At 40.4% G+C, this 19,233-nt stretch overlaps 1 protein-coding gene across 1 annotated transcript in view; it reads right to left on the bottom strand.

Annotated features, from left to right (window-relative positions):
• Nucleotides 1-13,943, bottom strand: part of sll (slalom) — a 51,133-nt gene extending 37,190 nt beyond the window's left edge. The window contains exons 1-2 of the mRNA XM_067157442.2: nucleotides 13,661-13,943; nucleotides 3,564-3,781 (exon numbers count right to left, since the gene is read on the bottom strand). Of these exons, the coding sequence (XP_067013543.1) occupies nucleotides 3,564-3,781; nucleotides 13,661-13,692 (250 nt within the window). The 5' untranslated portion in view covers nucleotides 13,693-13,943. The remainder of the gene's footprint in view (nucleotides 1-3,563; nucleotides 3,782-13,660) is intronic.
• Nucleotides 13,944-19,233: the final 5,290 nt, after the last annotated feature.

Raw genomic sequence — 19,233 nt, 5'->3', positions numbered from 1 at the left:
GGTGATATGTGAAGGTGAACAGACTGGTATGGTAATACCACTACTACTGCGATGCAATTTGCTATCGCAGTACTAACACTGCTTGCACAATTGGCAATGAGTACCACCCGTCATTTCAGCTGTGTGTTCCTCAAAGTTCTGTTACTACTGGCAATGGCCAAGGATAAAGACAGAGAATCATAATCATCCCATATTATTTGATGATGATAAGAATATTCAGTACACAACTGAAAGTTCAATGTTTCTAACGAAGCCTAAAATATAATATGAATTACACTACCTGACAAAAAAAAAAAAAAAAAATTGAAGCACCCAGAAGAGGATATGAAATGAAACTTCACGTGTTGAGAGGGTATGTGGTATTTCAGTGATTACAAATTTGAGTCAAATTTACAAAGAACTTGGTGGTATGAGCCCATTTATCAGCATGACGTTGCACCCCCTCTGGCCTGGATGCACACACTGATTCGGTTGTGAAGGCCGTTGCATTCTCTCCTGAGGCAAGCTGACCCACAAGTTGAAACTGGTTCTTGATATCCTGGATACTGACACTGGGACGAAGTTAACATCTGAGCTGGTCCCATATGTACTTTCGGGGGCAGATCTGGGGATTTTGCTGGCCATGGGAGTGCCTTCACATCACACAGATCATACAGACGTATGCTGTGCATGGACGAGCAAAGTCCTCTTGGAAAATGGCACCACGATACTGTCGCATGAGAGGTAACACATGAGGACGCAGGATGTCCTGACGTACTGCTGAGCCATTGGAGCTCCCTCAATCACTACCAGTCAAGACCTGAAGTCATACCCAATGGTTCTCCACACCATGACGCCAGGAGTAACGTTGCTGGGACCTCTCCCCAGGTCGCCGCCATACTCGCCGAGCCGCGATTCATCGCTGAACACAGTGCTACGCCATTCACCAGCGTCTATGCTTCCTGTCACGGCACCACTTCAAACACAGCCGTTTGTGTTGTGGTGTTAACGGCAGTGGTAATTCCCTAGTCCGGCTGCTGCTGGTCTCCGACCAATGGTGCGGGATAACACAAAATGCTGCAGGGAGTCCATTACTTGTTCTTGGATGACAGGCGCAGAAGTGAAAGGATTACGATGTGCTTGGTGCACAATACGGCGACCCTCCCTTGTGCTGGTCAGACGTGGTCGACCGGAACCTCGATGAAGAGTACGCCTGCCCTCACGTTACCAAGCAGTCCAACATTGGGGCCACTCTCGCATTCGAATGTCCCACAAACCTGGATAGTGCACGATTTGACCAGCTGGCCAAATGGAGACCCACGAGGCCCCTTTTAAACTCTGTTAGGTTATGATAATGCTGTCTCACACGAGTACGCAGCATCTCCGTGTCCTTCACAGTGATCATTCAATATCCGACGCTGTTCACGCCCTTTACGTACCCTACTAGGCCTGGTAACAACACTAAACATGAAAAACTCTAATGCATTCTGGTGGTCATTCTAACTGTCACAGAGAATTTCAACTCTAATCATTTACATACCAGCCGATGGTGTGTATGTGTACGAAATTACATTGACAACCGACCATTCTTCTAGGTGCTTTAATTCTTTTGTAAAGCAATGTATACATGACTTCTAATGGTAGAGGTAAGTACTAGCTAATTCTAAAAGCCTGAATGCATTTTTGTATAATGTATTATATGTTTTGCAGTAGAAGCATACGGGTCCATGAAATAAATGCTAAAAGGGAAGAGAAAGGAGAATTGACACTGGTTCCTGAGCTGCTTAACTCATTGTGCCCGAGCAGTTCTTTGTCTTAGTGGACTGAATGGCGGAACACGGAACTGTTCCACTGTCTCGCTTTACTATGTAATTCAAATTTCCCTTAAGAGATCACCGAGTGAGATGCATTGATGATTTGTGTACAGACTCCTTCCCTCCAATGTTACATGTCCTTTGCTAACATACATCAATAGTGTGCTTGGTAATATTAGTTTGAAATGGGCTCTCTCTCGACTTCGAGATTCATTTGTAAACAACATGGCCCCAGAAAACGACTGAAAGTTACCGAATAACAACACTGAAAATCAGTGGTAAAGATCTATGTCCGCCTTGTTAATACTATTAAGCTATTTAATCTATGTTAACTAAAACGTAGTACGTGTTTTAAGATTCTCAATCATTCTCTTTATCAGCGACTAAACATTCCACCGAATAATTTGCGGTCCTCATTCAAAATAGGTTATAAATTTATAATTAAAATACAAGAATTATCATCTAAATAAAATATTTAAAATTACATAAAAATAAGCATCTCTTCTTCTATCAAGCCACACTCAAATATTTAGAATGTTTATGTTTATTTCTGTTTAAATACTTAGGAACTTGAAATCTGGAACTTATCTTAATGATGTCCTCCTTTGTCTCTACTCCAACTTGATAAAATCTGATGATGTTCTTTCAAGAGCAAAACAAGTCATTCTTCATTACACAGTGTGTATTTTTAATCCTTGTTTAATAGTGTGCTTTTTTTACAGGTACAGGTAGACCTCGTAATATGCGATAGTTACGTTCCGCACAATTGCCGCGCATACTGAATTCGCGTAAATCGAGAGTCATAATATTATATGTAAAATATAAGGTTAGGTTTCCATTTACTCACATATTAAGTTTAAAATAGCAGAGGTTCTTAGTATTTTTACAACAAAATAACCATTATCAAGTTTCTGAAACGTATTTTAATGCAAACTTTACATACTTAGAACTTTAACACTGAACCACACAATAATAAACTAAACTCTACGTACAAGCTCTTGGCTTTAGTTTGAATAGCAGCTCCAGAGGGAGGCATGTATTGGTTTTAATGCTCAAACCAATCCATTCTTTCCATCGCTTCCGAGCGAGATTTCGTCACTGTAGTCAAACTTAAGTCAGTAGAAGATTGAGCACTTTTTTTAATTGATTCCGCATTGACACGAATAGTCCTCACAGTGGATCCATTAAGTCCCAAAGTACGCTGAATGTCAACGGTACACTCACCTTTCTCATAGCGATCCAACACTTCTAACTTTGTTTCTAACGAATACGACTTCGACAGGCATACTTTCTTTCCCTTTACTCAGCGTTTTAAATACAAAACTTATCAAGTGCAACTTCACAGCTTTACTGACCGAAATTTACGATTCACGTCTCGACAAACACGCCAGAAGATGCTCATAGAGACGCGCTTGTCCCGTTTAACATTGGCGCACGACATAGTGTACGTTACAGAGTTCGACACGCATGTCTGTACCTGCCTTAAGGCATTACAGCTTCCATGTACTGTTAACAGATGACAGCATTAGACTTAAAACCAAAATCGCACATATGCGAAATCACGGATAACGAATCCGCATATAACAGGGTTTACCTGTATGTTATAGTGTAATATTTAACTTGTGCGTTTGACAGACAGGAAAGCTTTTAAGTTATGACAAGGGTTAATCATAAATTAGTTTCGACAATCTGAAGAACCTAAGAATTACAGATCTCGGTCAGAATCAAACCCGTAAGCTGGTATCTCCTTTACTGAAGAATGTACCTCACCTGCACGGTCCAGGTAGTTACTCCTCTTGACGTACGTGAAGATGAGAAATCCTGGCACAAAAATTGTAGCATATCCTAAAATGTTGAGAAGCAAACGGAAGAACCAGCTGTCCCTGAAACCAGGAGTATGAGCAGTCGACACATTATCGACGTCGACTGCCAACTTCAGCAGCTGTGTCATGAAGAAGCTGACACATATCGTGCCCAGTACGAAGAAGCTGAAAAACAAAAGATTTAAATTTTTAGGGCATAGTTCATAATAAAGTTGCTTTAGGGCCTAACAACAATAATAAGTGTCAAAAGCTTTTACAATAAAAACTGGTCTCAGACAAGGTGATGGATTATCTCCACTGCTTTTCAATATGGCTCTTGATTAAATCATGAAACTATGGCAAAAAAAAACCCACCTCCAATCCAAATGGGAGAAAAACTCTCAAAAAGAACAAACTGCCTGGGTTTTGTGGACTATTTAGCTCTCTTAGACCTTGACTTGGAAGAAGTTCATGCCCAGATCACCAGTCTCCAAAAATTTGCCCTAAAAATAGGATTACAAATATCCCTTGAGAAAACTGAGATCATGTCCATTAAACTCCTGAGCATAAATGATCAAAAACTTAATATACCGGTAGTTCCACAAATTAAATATCTTAGAAAAATCATCACCCCCAGGCCACACTAACCCCCTACGGGTGGGGGACGCACATGTAGAATACACGCGTGATATCCCCTGCCTGCCGTAAGAGGCGACCAAGGGATGATTGAATTAGAACCATGAAACTACTCTTGATTCGTACCATCACGTGAGAACACCATGGATTGCCTGTACTTGCGAGTAGTACCACTAAATTGGTACGAAATAGGTTTGTGAATAGTAGCAGTAAAGAGGGGGTTTCCAGTACCCGTGCATCCTACCCATGTGAGCAACACCGCGGGTCTGGGCGTAGCCTGTGAGTTGTACCGCTATATGAGCGGCACCGTGGGTCTGCGTTGCCTGTGATTAGTACCCACTATGTGAGGAACACCACGGGAATATTGGCGCCCGTGATTAGTACACCTAGGTGGGGAACCTTATCGGTTTGCGTTGGCTCTGAGTGGCACCATTGTGTGAGAAACACCATAGGTCTGTGTTCCCTGTACGAAGTACAATCCTTGTGAGTAGTACCATCTTCTGTGGAACACCGCGACTCTTCGCTACTTTTGATTAGTACCCCAACATGACAAATGCCATGGTTCTACTTTACTTGCGACATGTACCATTCTGGGGGGCCTTAGACGTGGATTTTGCATCCCTTTAGACATCAAGCATTATTGTGCTTTATAAGTGGTCCCTTGGCCAGTAATAATATTATTTATGATATTTTTTGAGTTGGATCCAGTGTTTTTTTTTCTGTTCATGTCCATCCATTCATTCTTCATGACATTTTTTATTTTATTTTGGTCAGTGGATGAATTTGAACTTTTTAGTTATTTCATTTCGTACCATTAGGGGCCGATGACCTCGATGTTAGGCCCCTTTCAACAGCAAGCACCATCATCATCGTGATAGATACTATGTGATAAAATGCAAAAGCAGACAAATCTCATTGACAAAATTCTCTAATAGTTAAGTGCTATATAAACTATAGAACTATACATTGACCACTATGGCTATAACTGTATTATTATATGGCCATTGACTGCATTAAATGTTGTTATTATTATTATTATTATTATTATTATTATTATTATTATTATTATTATTATTATTATTGATGTTGTAATTTTTTTCTTTAACATTAATACAATGATTTATTTACTTTACAGATGGAGCTAAAAGTAAACTTTGCTTAATTTGCAGCTTATTTTCCAGAACTTAAAAACTGAGTTCAATTTCACAAATTTATGTTCCACCATTTTCCCGTGATGCCATTGAGCAGAGCCATTCAATATGACAACCCTGTTGTTATACTGTAAGAGCAATACTGTTTTCTTAACATGGATTTTTTTTTTTTTTTTTTGCTAGTTGTATATTCTGAATGCTGTTCATGGCAGTTAATGGCAATTGCTACTTTTTCCTTGATGTGGTAGCTGAACGTATTTACATTTTTCTGTACTGTTAATTCAAGATACTTAAACTGTGAGACAACTGTTAGTGGTTCTCGTCTGTAGTATATTATATCACTGGCTGCTGGCTCGCCACCTTTCCTGAAAGTCATTGTCACTGTTTTCTTCTCATTTAGTTTCAATCCATTATGTGTAGCCCATGATGTAAGTTTATTGAATGCTTCTTGAAGGTTTTTTATTTCACAAGACACCAGTACCTTGTCGTCTGCGTATGCAAATATTTTTACATTTCCTGAAGCAATGATCCTGGAAATGTCCACAGTCGCAAGGAATCTTAATGCATCTTTTATATCTTCTAACAGAAAATTTCTAATTGTTAGACTGCATGCCAAAAGCCTGGATTATAATTTTACTTTCAACAACTGACTACGTCGCACCGACACAGATACGTCTCATGGCGACGAGAGGACAAAAAAGGCCTAGGGATGGGAAGGAAGCGGCTGTGGCCTTAAGGTACAGCCCTAGCATTTGCCTGGTGTGAAAATGGGAAACCATGGAAAACTATCTTCACAGCTGCCGACAGTGGGGTTCGAACCCACTATATCCCGAATGCAAGCTCACAGCTGCAATGCATGTCAAAATGACTGGCCTGTAATTTTCAGATTTATGTCTATTACCCTATCCTTTATCATGGTTACTTTTTTTAAGAACTCCCTCATGCCTGTTTTATCAGCCATATGGTACAGCCTAATAGTCCTATTTTTAATACCTTCCTATCTTTCACGTCTATTTTTAACTACCACAAAAACAGCTTTATGATCACTAATACCATCTATTACTTCGGTTTCTCTATAGAGCTCATCTGGTTTTACCAGCACCACCTCCAGAATATTTTTCCCTCTAGTTGCTTCCATCACTGTCTGCGCTACCCTTCCCTGGTCTATACACTCCAAAGACATCAAGTTGCCTATTATCTTTAGAGATGAATCCTACACCTAGAATTTCATGTTTGTCATCTTTAACTTTTTCGTAGCTTACAAATTCTTCTTTTACCAGAATGAACACTCCCCCTCCTACCATTCCTATCCTATCTTTAAGATACACACTCCGAATGCCTTGAGAATAGATCTATACCATGTGCTTTAATTAATAAAGTCAAGATGCTGTATGAACATTGCCAGAGCTGTGTCCAAAAAGGGGATGGATATTTGGAGTGGTTTGAAACTATGCAGGGTGTACAACAAGGCAACATATTATCGCCAATTTTATTCATTAATGTAAGGGACGAAATGCCTTTGCAGATGATGACGTGACATGGGGTGACAGTGAGGCCGAAGTACAACAGAAACTGAATGACTGGAATGCTATATACCAGCAATTTGGTCTCGAGATAAGCAAGTTCAAAACGGTGGTGTTGCGTGTTAGTAGACAGAACATCCGTACTAACATCACTCTACTGTAGATGGATCAAAGTTTCAACAAGTACATCAGTTCCACTATACTGGCAGTGTAGTAACAACATATAGCCATTATCTTCACAAATCACTAGTAGAGTACAGAATGGAGCACAGCTTTATCATCTTTAACGTCTTTGGGATAAGCAAGTTCCATTCAGATCAAAATTAATACTCAACCGCCCAGTGACTGTCACTTGTTCCCTAAGTTGAAAGAACATTTGGCTGGAAAGCAATTCAGCACCGACGACGAGGTGAAAGATGAGGTTCACAACTTCCTGAGCAGCATGGCAGCGAGCTGGTATGACATGGGCATAAAAAAACTGTCATAGCATCTACAAAAATGCATCAACCGAAATGGTGATTATGTAGAAAATTAACTAAACGTGCAAGCTGTAAAATGATGTAAACTACTGTAGAAATAAACAGGTCTATGTATTTATTAAAAAAACAGGAGACGTTATTTTTGGGATTACCTTCATAGAAATGTGTTTCTGAAGACTTTCATCTAGAGCATTGTATGGAGGTGAAGCATGGACAATAACTTGCTCAGAAAGAAAGAGAATAGAAGCTATTGAAATTTGGTGTTACAGAAGAATGCTGAAGGTGAGATGGATAGACTGAATCACGAATTAAGATATACTGAATCAAATTGGTGAGAGGAGATTGAATTGGCTAAATTTGACGAGAAGAAGAGATAGAATGATAGGACAGATCTTTAGACACCCAGGACTTGTTCAGATGGTTTTTGAAGGAAGTGTAGGCGGTAAGAAGAGTAGGGTTAGACCAAGGAATGAATATGACAAGCAGATTAGAGCAGATATAGGAGGCAGCAGATACACAGAAATGAAAAGGTTAGCACATGATAGGGTGGCATGGAGAGCTGCATCAAACCAGTCTATGGACTGATAACTCAAACAACATCATCAATACAGAACATTGTGAATATGAGATGCATAAACTGTAATAAGGTCTATCTGAGTTGGTGTGATATAAAGCAAATTTGGAAAAAAAAATCACCATCACTAAACCAGGTTAGCTGTGTGGTTCAGTTCATTGGTTGGATGGTTGCTGAATAGAAATTAAAAAAAAAAAAAATACTTGACATTGTAAGAAGCTGAGAACTTGCATGAAGAGGAAACCGGCACATTAATTAACTCCCGCTACAGGAAGAAGTCTAGAAACCTCAAGCTGAAAGGGTAATAAATGTGCAGTATGATTCAGACTGAAAAGACTCACCTCATGGACATCTTTCACTACTTGTATTCATGAGAAGTAATAATGTTCACACAGTATCAGGTATGTTGTGGTCCGGGGTCACACAGGAACATGTCAGAAGACCAAACAAACTCCACAAGGTCACACAAACATATAACCTTTTAAATGTAACAAGGTAAGTCATTCCATCTGCACTGTTATAAAAAGCTTAGGATTGCTATTCCAATGTTCAGTTCGTACCTAACAGATCCAAGCAAACAAATAGGCTAAGACGTAGAGTTATTTTTGTTGCTTGATAAGGGTTTGAGGCACTGTAGTCAACAGCTCCATTTACTCATACTCATGGGTTGCAATGATGGCACAACTCAAAAGATCAAGTTCTAAGATAAATGAGTTCAAAGTTTACCATAGAACTGAAATTAATTAATGGAATAAAGAGCAAGTGGTAATAAACAGCTCTACAGAAGTTCAGTTAATCTTTTTTTTCTTCAGTGTTTGTCCCTCCTGCTGGCGGGGTCCGCTACATGGATTCGTAGTCTCCATTTAGTTCTATCCTGGACCATGTCAGGATGAAGATTGATGCTCTTCAGATCTTTGTGAAGGGTATCAGCCCATCACTGTTTTGTTCGTCCTTCTGATCTCCTACCGGCGACTTCCAACATGTAACCCGTCTTTGAGATGGTGTCGGCATCTGCCCTTAGTATATGCTCAAACCATCATAGACGATTCTCATGCATTGTTTCTTAAATTGGTGCAAAGCCAAATCTCTTTGTGATGTATTCATTGGAGATGCAATCCAGTTTAGTAGCACCAGCTGTCCATCTCAGCATCTTAAGTCTCCACGACACCCAGTTGTCGGTTGTCGCTCTGTCTCGGTCATAGTTGGCCAACGTTCACAACCATACAGTGCAACAGGTTGAATGACAGTACGATAATTTTTTTATTAGAGATTATCTTTCATCCTCCGGGTGTCGGCGTCGGGATGTGGCGACCCCATTGCCCGGTAGCAAACCACTGCAATTAGCCACTCCAGTATTGGTGGGAAAACCATACCGATTTGAGGTACGAGGAAATGCCTGCCCTCAACCCTAAACATCTAGGGAGATGCTGGCAGCAGCTCTAAAATGCTTGGCGACAGGGTATGTAACAACTATCAGTCACAGTCTCATGGAATGATGTTCAGTTAATAATAATGTTATACAAAATATTTCCTCCCCAGCCCTCATCTGCCTATCATAACATCTCTGGTTCAGTATTGCAGCCAATACAAATGACAAAGTACAGAATTTTATAACTGATAGGTTCTTCAATCTGCCGAAAATAGTTTTGAGTAATAAACTTATTAAACTACCTTCAAGAAAACATACGGTAAATATATTATACCTGTTGGAGGGGGTAAGTCTCGTATAAAGACTATATATTTTTCACCTTTTACAACACAGCGGTATATCCTTACATTTTCCAGATAACTTTTCTGGATTTAAACACATGATCCATATCGAAAGTTCAAACAACTATAGGGCTACTGCATTCATTGGTTTAATTCATAGATATCCCCCTCTGTGAATTTCTTAAGTACACTATTCATTGGCACTAGCCTGCCTGGTGGCCATGATGTTAAGGCACTGAAGTCTAAATGGTCTGACACAGTGGATAGCCGGTTCGAATCCCTTTGGTCAAAAAAAATTTCACCATTAGAATGTTAGCCAGCAGGGTAAGGGAGGTGGTGGTATACAATTTCTAATTATTAGACTGCATGCCAAAAGCCTGGATTATAATTTTACTTTTAACAACTGACTATGTTGCACTGACACTATACATCTCATGGCGACGAGGGGATAGAAAAGGCCTAGGAGTGGGAAGGAAGCAACTGTGGCTTAAGGTACAGCCCCAGCATTTGTCTGGTGTGAAAATGGAAAACCATGGAAAACTATCTTCACAGCTGCCGACAGTGGGGTTCGAACCCAGTATCTCCCGGATGCAAGCTCACAGCTGCATGCCCCTAGCCACATGGACAACTCACCCAGTCTGGATTAAATTCCAAACCTCTCTGCAGTGCACATATGGAGTGACGGTATATGATGTTGTTGATGGTGATCTGTCCGTTGAATGGGGACGTTAAGTCTTGAGCAGACCCCTTCATGCTATTCGACAGAGTAGGCTAAGTGCTGGCTCCAGGCTTCACCGTCTCCCTTCCTACTACCATATATAATGTCATTCATTTCATCTCATTAACTCCTCTGATGAGGATAACGTCAGGAAGGGCATCCAGTTATTAAAAAAACCTGCCACGACAGATTCATCTCACCTCGTACCCGACCCCGTACAGAAAGGGGACAACGGTTGCACAAACAAACAAACTATTCATTATCACTATGAAAATCCACAGCCTGTTTCCAGTCATTAGACCGGGTCAGGAATGGAATGAATGAATGAATGAATGAATGAATGAATGAATTGCGAGGATAAGAATTGTGCCGGCTGCCGAAGCCTGTCCAACTCCTCTGGGACAATGATTAATGAATGATAGATGAAATGAAATAATTTTGGAGAGTGTTGCTGTAATGAAATATGACAGGGAAAACCAGAGTACCCGGAGAGAAACCTGTCCCGCCTCTGCTTTGTCTAGCACAAATCTCAAATCGAGTGACCGGGATTTGAACCACGGAACCCAGCAGTGAGAGGCCGGCGGGCTGCCGCCTGAGCCATAGAGGCTCTTCATTGTTGCTGCAAATTTAATATTAATCAAGGATAAGATTGATTCCACAACATATCACATGGTGCTACTAATGCAACAAACTTTATATTACATATTATATTTGTGACAGCTGAGCGTCAAATGCGCTACTGAAATCGAGGAGGGTAAGTACTGTCACCAGTCTTTGGTCCACTGTGTGTCGTAGCCTTGGTCCTCAGTCACTTTGAGCAGGGTTGTTGTTAAGCTGTGTTCATTCTTGAAGCCAGATTGCAATGGGTCTAGGAGAGAATGGTTGTTTAAGTATTCCAACACCTGCTCACGAACCAGACGCTCGAGTGCTTTGAAAACGTCAGGTAAAATAGAAATTAATCTCTAGTCGGATGGTTGGGAGGGGTCGGGTTTCTTAGGCACTGGGATAACATTGGCTAGTTTCCATAGTGAAGGAAAGGTTCCATTTTTAAAGCAGTAGTTAAAAATGTGGGTAATGATTGGTAAAACAGCACCAATAATGTTGTATAAAATAGTTAGAGGGATATCATCCACTCCTCTGGCTTTTGATTTGATAGAATATAATTACTATTTTAACTTTATTAGTAGTAACGGGGTGGAATGTGAAATGTTGCTGGTCAGGTTCATTATGGAGTTGAGTACTGAGTTTGGGGAATTTAGTACATTAGGTGGTGTTTCTTTCTTCAGTATAAAATTCATTTAACTAATCGAGGGGTATGTCTGGGACATGAGGTTATTGCTGAGGTTTTCCTATGCCTAAGGAACAAAGCATGTTCCAAGCACTGCTAGAATTCATATCTGCTGTCATTTTTCCCAAGGAAGTAAATTTACAGTTTCTAACAAGCTGTTTAATTTGATTTTTAAGGACCCGATAATTTTCAAAGTCACTTCGGTCACAAGTTTGTTTAAAGCATCGATAAAGTGCATCCCAGTGGGCCATCATGTTTTTAATTTCATTATTTAGCCAAGGACAAGACGGGCGAGTAACTTTTATCTATATCACTAAGTTTACACAAGGAGTAATTTAAATACCACCTATTCAATACAATTTATTCCACTATTGTGTGGTCAAATGCATATAGAAATTACCAGAATTTTAAAGGTACATGTTTCGCCCACTTTTTATTGGGTATCATCAGCCTCGTTCAATCTTAAAACACATATTGGTCTGAGGAATCTTATCAAATTACATAAATTGTATTGATGAACTCTTAATGGTATTGATACTGTGGTTATGTAGTAATTACGTAATAGACTTCATCTCATCATATACCGTATCTTTTATTCGTATTATTCCTATCCAGTGAAGCCTTGGGTTTGATAATCTGTTCCACAGGCGTGATATATATTGTTCAAGTTTTTTATCAAGAAGATCCATTTCAGTGTCAGGCATGGATTATTTTTAAAATACAATGTGATACAATTACTTTTAGACGAACATTTTAATTTTTCAAAGTGATTTTAGTACGTGTAGATATTTTATTCAATATTTTTGTGCTGTAATTATTAAGTAACCACAGTATCAATACCATTAAGAGTTCATCAATACAATTTATGTAATTTGGTAAGATTCCTCAGACCAATATGTGTTTTAAGATTGAACGAGGCTGATGATGCCCAATAAAAAGTGGGCAAAACATGTACCTTTAAAATTCTGGTAATTTCTATGTGCATTTAACCACACAATAGTGGAAAAAATTGTATTGAACAGGTGGTATTTAAATTACTCCTTGTGTAAACTTAGTAATATAGCTATTTTCAATACAGAATAATGACGAGAATAATGGTTTGTAACTTTTATCTGCCGTTTAGGGGCGTGTTTATCATACAGAGTGATTACAAGGGAGTTAAACTTGTCTATTATCACGTCTATATCATCCAATAGAAGTATGTCATTCAAGGGTAAATTGTAAGTCTCATGTCTTAAATCGTTCATATCAATGCCTTTTGTGTTTCTGGAAATAAAGTACTTAGGTTTATATTTTGGCATTTAGAGGGAGTAGGAAAGGTAGATAAGGTCATGAGTGGAGATGGCTGGGACTGGAATCTGGCTGTGAGTTTTGACCTTGTCTGGGTTATTTGTCACAATCTGGTCTATTAGCGTGTGTGTTGCGTAGGTATCTGTGTAACTGTGATTAGTAAGCTCTAGACGGAGGATGGTCATATCATAGGGAAAAAACATGTCAATAAATTGTTTGATTTCATATATTCTATTAAGTAAGTCTGTGTTAAGGTCTCCTATGGCAATAATATGCTCATAACTAGGAATTTAGTCCCACAGAAGTTCTTTTACGTGCCAGTAAATCTACCGACACGAGGCTGACGTATTTAAGCACCATCGGACTGAGCCAGGATCGAACCTGTCAAGTTGGGGTCAGAAGGCCAGCGCCTCAACCATCTGAGCCACTCAGTTTTGAAAAACATGAACTCATACCAATCCAGTAACACTAACAAAACAGCTGACAAATAGAACGTAAAAGGTACAGTATACTACTTCTCCACGTTCAATTGCCAGAATGGAAATATTAATTTAAAATAAATAGATATCTAGCTTTGTTTTACATAAAGAAAATTACACCTTAAAGTAAAACACACATAACCCTTTTAAGCTCAATTTACCATCAATACGTCTCAAAACGCAGCATTCAGTGTTATCAATATTTACCAATACTAACCATATGATAAATTCAGAAGTTTTAATCCACATGATGAATTTTCAGAGTTCAACTGAATTGCTAGTAAAATTTCGCCGACATCAGCATAATAAATTCGTTTATACTACCGTAAGTATAATTTGTATCTTTTCTTTAACATAACATATTAATCATAAGAGAGTAGTTTGCCGTTCCCCACATCAGTACTGTTGAATTTAACTTATCCCAGTCATGTTTCAAGACACATCAACAAGAAAAACAATCAAAACATTCATCCCGCGACTCCCTACCCAGTAATCGCCGACAACACAACTGACATTTGTCAGAGCAACGCAGCCAATATTAACATATATTAAATCCCTCCTTTGTCTTATGTAGTGTACAAGACCACGTGACAATACCAAATACAGTAGAGACAACACGCGACACTCAGCGATATATCAAGGGACAGCTGTTAGAGCTTTCTCTAGCGGATTGACCTGAGAACTACTGATTCTGTGATAAGAGCACGTGTATGTGTGTGAAGTTTTTGGTGTTATTTATGCGTTTTCAGTGAGTTGACAAAATTAAATAGTAGCGTGTGTCATTCCTTGAAATCTCCTCTCAACATGGGGGAGAAAGGTATGTGCTGTGTTTGGCTGCAGTAACTATGAAGTAGAGAAGAATCCGCGGTCTTTCTTCCGTTTCCCTCGTGACAAGAAAATGTAAGTAATATTGTGTTTGCTTATATATTCTTCCAGAGACAAAGAGATTTTTATAGTACTTCATCATTTTCTGACCTGCTCGACCCATATTTTAACTGGCTAAAAATTTAATTCGCATATTTTATTGTATAGTGCAACAGTTAACCTTCAATACCGATGTGTTATTGTAGGTGTGATCTGTAAGTTTGATTTAATTCAGGAAAATACATATGATGATGCAACTGTGCTTCATCCTAATGTAATGGCAAGTATTGCTTATAAGGAAAGTTTGAATGTTTCTGAGGCTAAATTTATAGATTTTCTTTCTGTTAGTAGGCTTCAAGTTAAAAGGAAAATTGTCCAGCTCTTTAATGTAAATTCATTGAATCATGTGTGTAAGGAATGTGCCGATATTTTTGTTGACAAGTGTTTAAATATGACGATACAATGCTTCTAATGAGAAAAAAAAATCTAGCCGGGAACGTTCAGGCAGGAATTCTAAAGCTAAAAAAGTAATGCATAAATGAAGGATCAAGCCCTTTCACAGCAGTCCATTTCACACCTTGATTATACGGTATGTCTAATTTCAGTGTTTAAATAATAACCCGTTAAATAATACTTCATTCATTTATCCAGAATTGCTTTAGCAACTATGAAGTTAATAACCTAGTAACACTTTATTTCTAGACGTTATTTATCCATTTCCGTATATACATTTCCATTGATACTTGAATTTAGCGCGAATTCTCAGGTCAAGACACAACTACTTGTCTCCCATTTTAACAAGGATAAATCTGGAAGTGTCGCGTATTGACTCCACTGTATTTGACAATAACTACGTAGGCAGTCCGAGGAAAACCACAAGAGTTAACAAGTTAACCTCCTTTTGCATTATAAGAAAGGCAAGGCCACGAAATTCGTGAAATGAAAGACTCCCTAGACTTCGAATACTCAACGGGCTTCGGTCACAATAAGGCAACGTAGATGAAACTCAAACCTACGTTAGTAAATGCATATTTGGCTATAGTGCAAAACATTGTCACCAGCGCGTCATTTTGGAGGGGAAGTCGCTTCAAAGACAACGCAGCCCATCGCTAGCCGCTCACTCCTGTTTGAGATTTCAGCAGCGCCGGTCTCAATTCCTGTTCATGCATTATCAAGAGAAGAGAAGGAATGAATGAATGAATTTATTGAACTGAACATAACAGGCTTTCGCCCAGTTACAATGTTCCAATAAAATAAACACCCACAGACTATAGCTAGACACTAACTACTTACTACTTAACTACTTCTAAATCTACTTTGTAGCATCTTGCACATGGGCGGATCACCAGCTCCACATGCAACACACCACCTAACTAAACTAACTACTTTACTACATAAATATACTACTTAACTACTTCTAAATCTACTTTGTAGCATCCTGCACATGGGCGGATCGCCAGCTCCACATGCAACACACCACCTAACTAAACTCACTACTTTACTACATGAATATATACTAAATCTATCCTAAATCTGTCTGGCCGCGACATCACCCCTGGTGAGGAACTGCTACCACCCTTCCCTGGGATGTCACGACCAGACATGTCTCATGAGGCTCGGAAACCGATACCTCATATACCCTTTAAGCTGTCAATGTTATTTCCTCACCACTCCTTCCTGTAACAACCCACATGTGTGCGGATTGCCTAGCTCTACATGTAGGCTGTCACACCTATATTTCACTGCCGAGACGGATTCCGTAACTCGGCTCATCTTTCACTGTCTCATTGACAACTTAATTCCTCTAACCTAACACTATTCACTACTTTACTCTACTTTACATGTGCAGACGTACCGAATCAACACTTTAGCTTGAGATAGGTCAGGCCTATCCCCGCCTCTTCCAACTCTACTGTACGTCAGCAGCCAAAACAAACAAACTAACAAAACCAAACTGAAATAAAACCACAAAAGTACTTATTTCTGAAGTTCAAACCTGAACTTTGCTATGGAATGGCAGAGAGAAGAACTTCAAAATCCTACCAGTGACGAGGAATGATTTATGCCAGGTAAATTCAACTAAAAATAAACACGCCAATGGATATAAACAATATTGCCTTTAATATATTAATATTATTATTTTATTATAATTTTAATTTTTTTAACATATTGCCGAGAAGAAAACATATGATCCAGTGGCGGCTCGTGCTGAATAATGTTGGTCGTTCTGCTCTGTGATGCCCAGTCCATTGCAGTAAGTGTAATAGACAAATCTAAATTCGTATTGTATACAGGAAGTGTCAGCTGAGCTCGTGTGAATACGTCCTCCAATCCCGCGGAAACGCTTTTCTCCATGTCCTATCAGTGTGAAGTTCTCGAAAATGTACCGAATATACACTGACTGACAGAGCAAATGCAACTCCAAGAAGGAGTGGTCAGAACTTTATGCCAATTGCAGGGTAGACTGACGTCACTGAGGTATGCTCATGATGTGAAATGCGCCGCTGTGCTGCGCACGTAGCGAACGATAAATGGGACACGGCGTTGGCGAATGGTCCACTTCGTACCGTGATTTATCAGCCGACAATCATTGTAGAACGTGTTGTCGTGTGCCACAGGACACGTGTATAGCTAAGAATGCCAGGCCGCCGTCAACGGAGGCATTTCCAGCAGACAGACGACTTTACGAGGGGTATGGTGATCGGGCTGAGAAGGGCAGGTTGGTCGCTTCGTCAAATCGCAGCCGATACCCATAGGGATGTGTCCACGGTGCAGCGCCTGTGGCGAAGATGGTTGGCGCAGGGACATGTGGCACGTGCGAGGGGTCCAGGCGCAGCCCGAGTGACGTCAGCACGCGAGGATCGGCGCATCCGCCGCCAAGCGGTGGCAGCCCCGCACGCCACGTCAACCGCCATTCTTCAGCATGTGCAAGACACCCTGGCTGTTCCAATATCGACCAGAACAATTTCCCGTCGATTGGTTGAAGGAGGCCTGCACTCCCGGCGTCCGCTCAGAAGACTACCATTGACTCCACAGCATAGACGTGCACGCCTGGCATGGTGCCGGGCTAGAGCGACTTGGATGTGGGAATGGCGGAACGTCGTGTTCTCCGATGAGTCACGCTTCTGTTCTGTCAGTGATAGTCACCGCAGACGAGTGTGGCGTCGGCGTGGAGAAAGGTCAAATCCGGCAGTAACTGTGGAGTGCCCTACCGCTAGACAACGCGGCATCATGGTTTGGGGCGCTATTGCGTATGATTCCACGTCACCTCTAGTGCGTATTCAAGGCACGTTAAATGCCCACCGCTACGTGCAGCATGTGCTGCGGCCGGTGGCACTCCCGTACCTTCAGGGGCTGCCCAATGCTCTGTTTCAGCAGGATAATGCCCGCCCACACACTGCTCGCATCTCCCAACAGGCTCTACGAGGTGTACGGATGCTTCCGTGGCCAGCGTACTCTCCGGATCTCTCACCAATCGAACACGTGTGGGATCTCATTGGACGCCGTTTGCAAACTCTGCCCCAGCCTCGTTCATCTGACAGTGCTTCTCGTCGATTGCACCGAATTAATTAGGAAACCACGAGCGTGGTTACTTTGTTTTGATTTTTATTTGCTTAACGTCATACACCGACACTAACAGATCGTATGGCAACGATAATAGGAAACGGTTAGGAGTGGGAAGGAACCGACCACGGTCCCAATTAAGGTACAGCACCAGTATTTGTCTGGTGTGAAAATCGGAAACCACGGAAAAACGTCTTCAGGTCTGCCGACAGTGGGGTTCGAAACCACTATCTCCCGAATTGTTTAGTCTTTCTTATGTTGATTGTGGCATGAATTTTTCAACCAATTCATTCCAGACAACCTCCTAGGTTTCTTTCACTATCAAACTAACCGTAGATTTTCCCATCCTGAAGGAAATGCCAGCTACCGAAAGGATACCTCTCAATCAATCAATACTGATCTGCATTTATGGCACTCGCCAAGTGGCAGATTCCCTGTCTGTTGTTTTCCTTGCCTATTCTTAAATGATTTCAAAGAAATTGGAAATTTATTGAACATCTCCCTTGGTAACTTATCCCAATCCCTCACTCACCCTTCCTTTAAATGAATATTTGCCCCAATTTGTCCTCTTGTATTCCAACTTTATCTTCAAATTGTGATCTTTCTTACTTTTAAAGACGCCACTCAAACTTATTCGACTACTAATGTCATTCCACGCCAATTCTCCGCTGACAGCTCGGAACATACCACTCAGTCGAGCAGCTCGTCTCCATTCTCCCAGTTCTTCCCAGACCAAACTTTGCAACATTTGTGTAACGCTACTCTTTTGTCGGAAATCACCCAGAACAAATCGAGCTGCTTTTCTTTGGATTTTTTCCAGTTCTTGAAACAATTTATCCTGGTGAGGATCCCATATACTGGAACCATACTCTTGTTGGGGTCTTAATCAATCAATCAATACTGATCTGCATTTAGGGCAGTCGCCCAGGTGGCAGATTCCCTATCTGTTGTTATCCTAGCCTTTTCCTAAATGATTTCAAAGAAATTGGAAATTTATTGAACATCTCCCTTGGTAAGTTATTCCAATCCCTAGCTCCCCTTCCTATAAATGAATATTTGCCCCAGTTTGTCCTCTTGAATTCCAACTTTATCTTCATATTGTGATCTTTCCTACTTTTATAAACGCCATTCAAACTTATTCGTCTACTAATATCATTCCACGCCATCTCTCCGCTAACAGCTCGGAACATACCACTTAGTCGAGCAGCTCTTCTTCTTTCTCTCAATTCTTCCCAACCCAAACATTGCAACATTTTTGTAATGCTACTCTTTTGTCGGAAATCACTGAGAACAAATCGAGCTGCTTTTCTTTCGATTTTTTCCAGTTCTTGAATCAGGTAATCCTGGTGAGGGTCCCATACA

This window comes from Anabrus simplex, chromosome 13, assembly GCF_040414725.1.
Source record: "Anabrus simplex isolate iqAnaSimp1 chromosome 13, ASM4041472v1, whole genome shotgun sequence".
Classification (NCBI taxonomy): Eukaryota; Metazoa; Arthropoda; class Insecta; order Orthoptera; family Tettigoniidae; genus Anabrus; species Anabrus simplex.
Note: the sequence above shows the minus strand (reverse complement) of the source record. Positions and strands in the feature narration are given on the sequence as shown.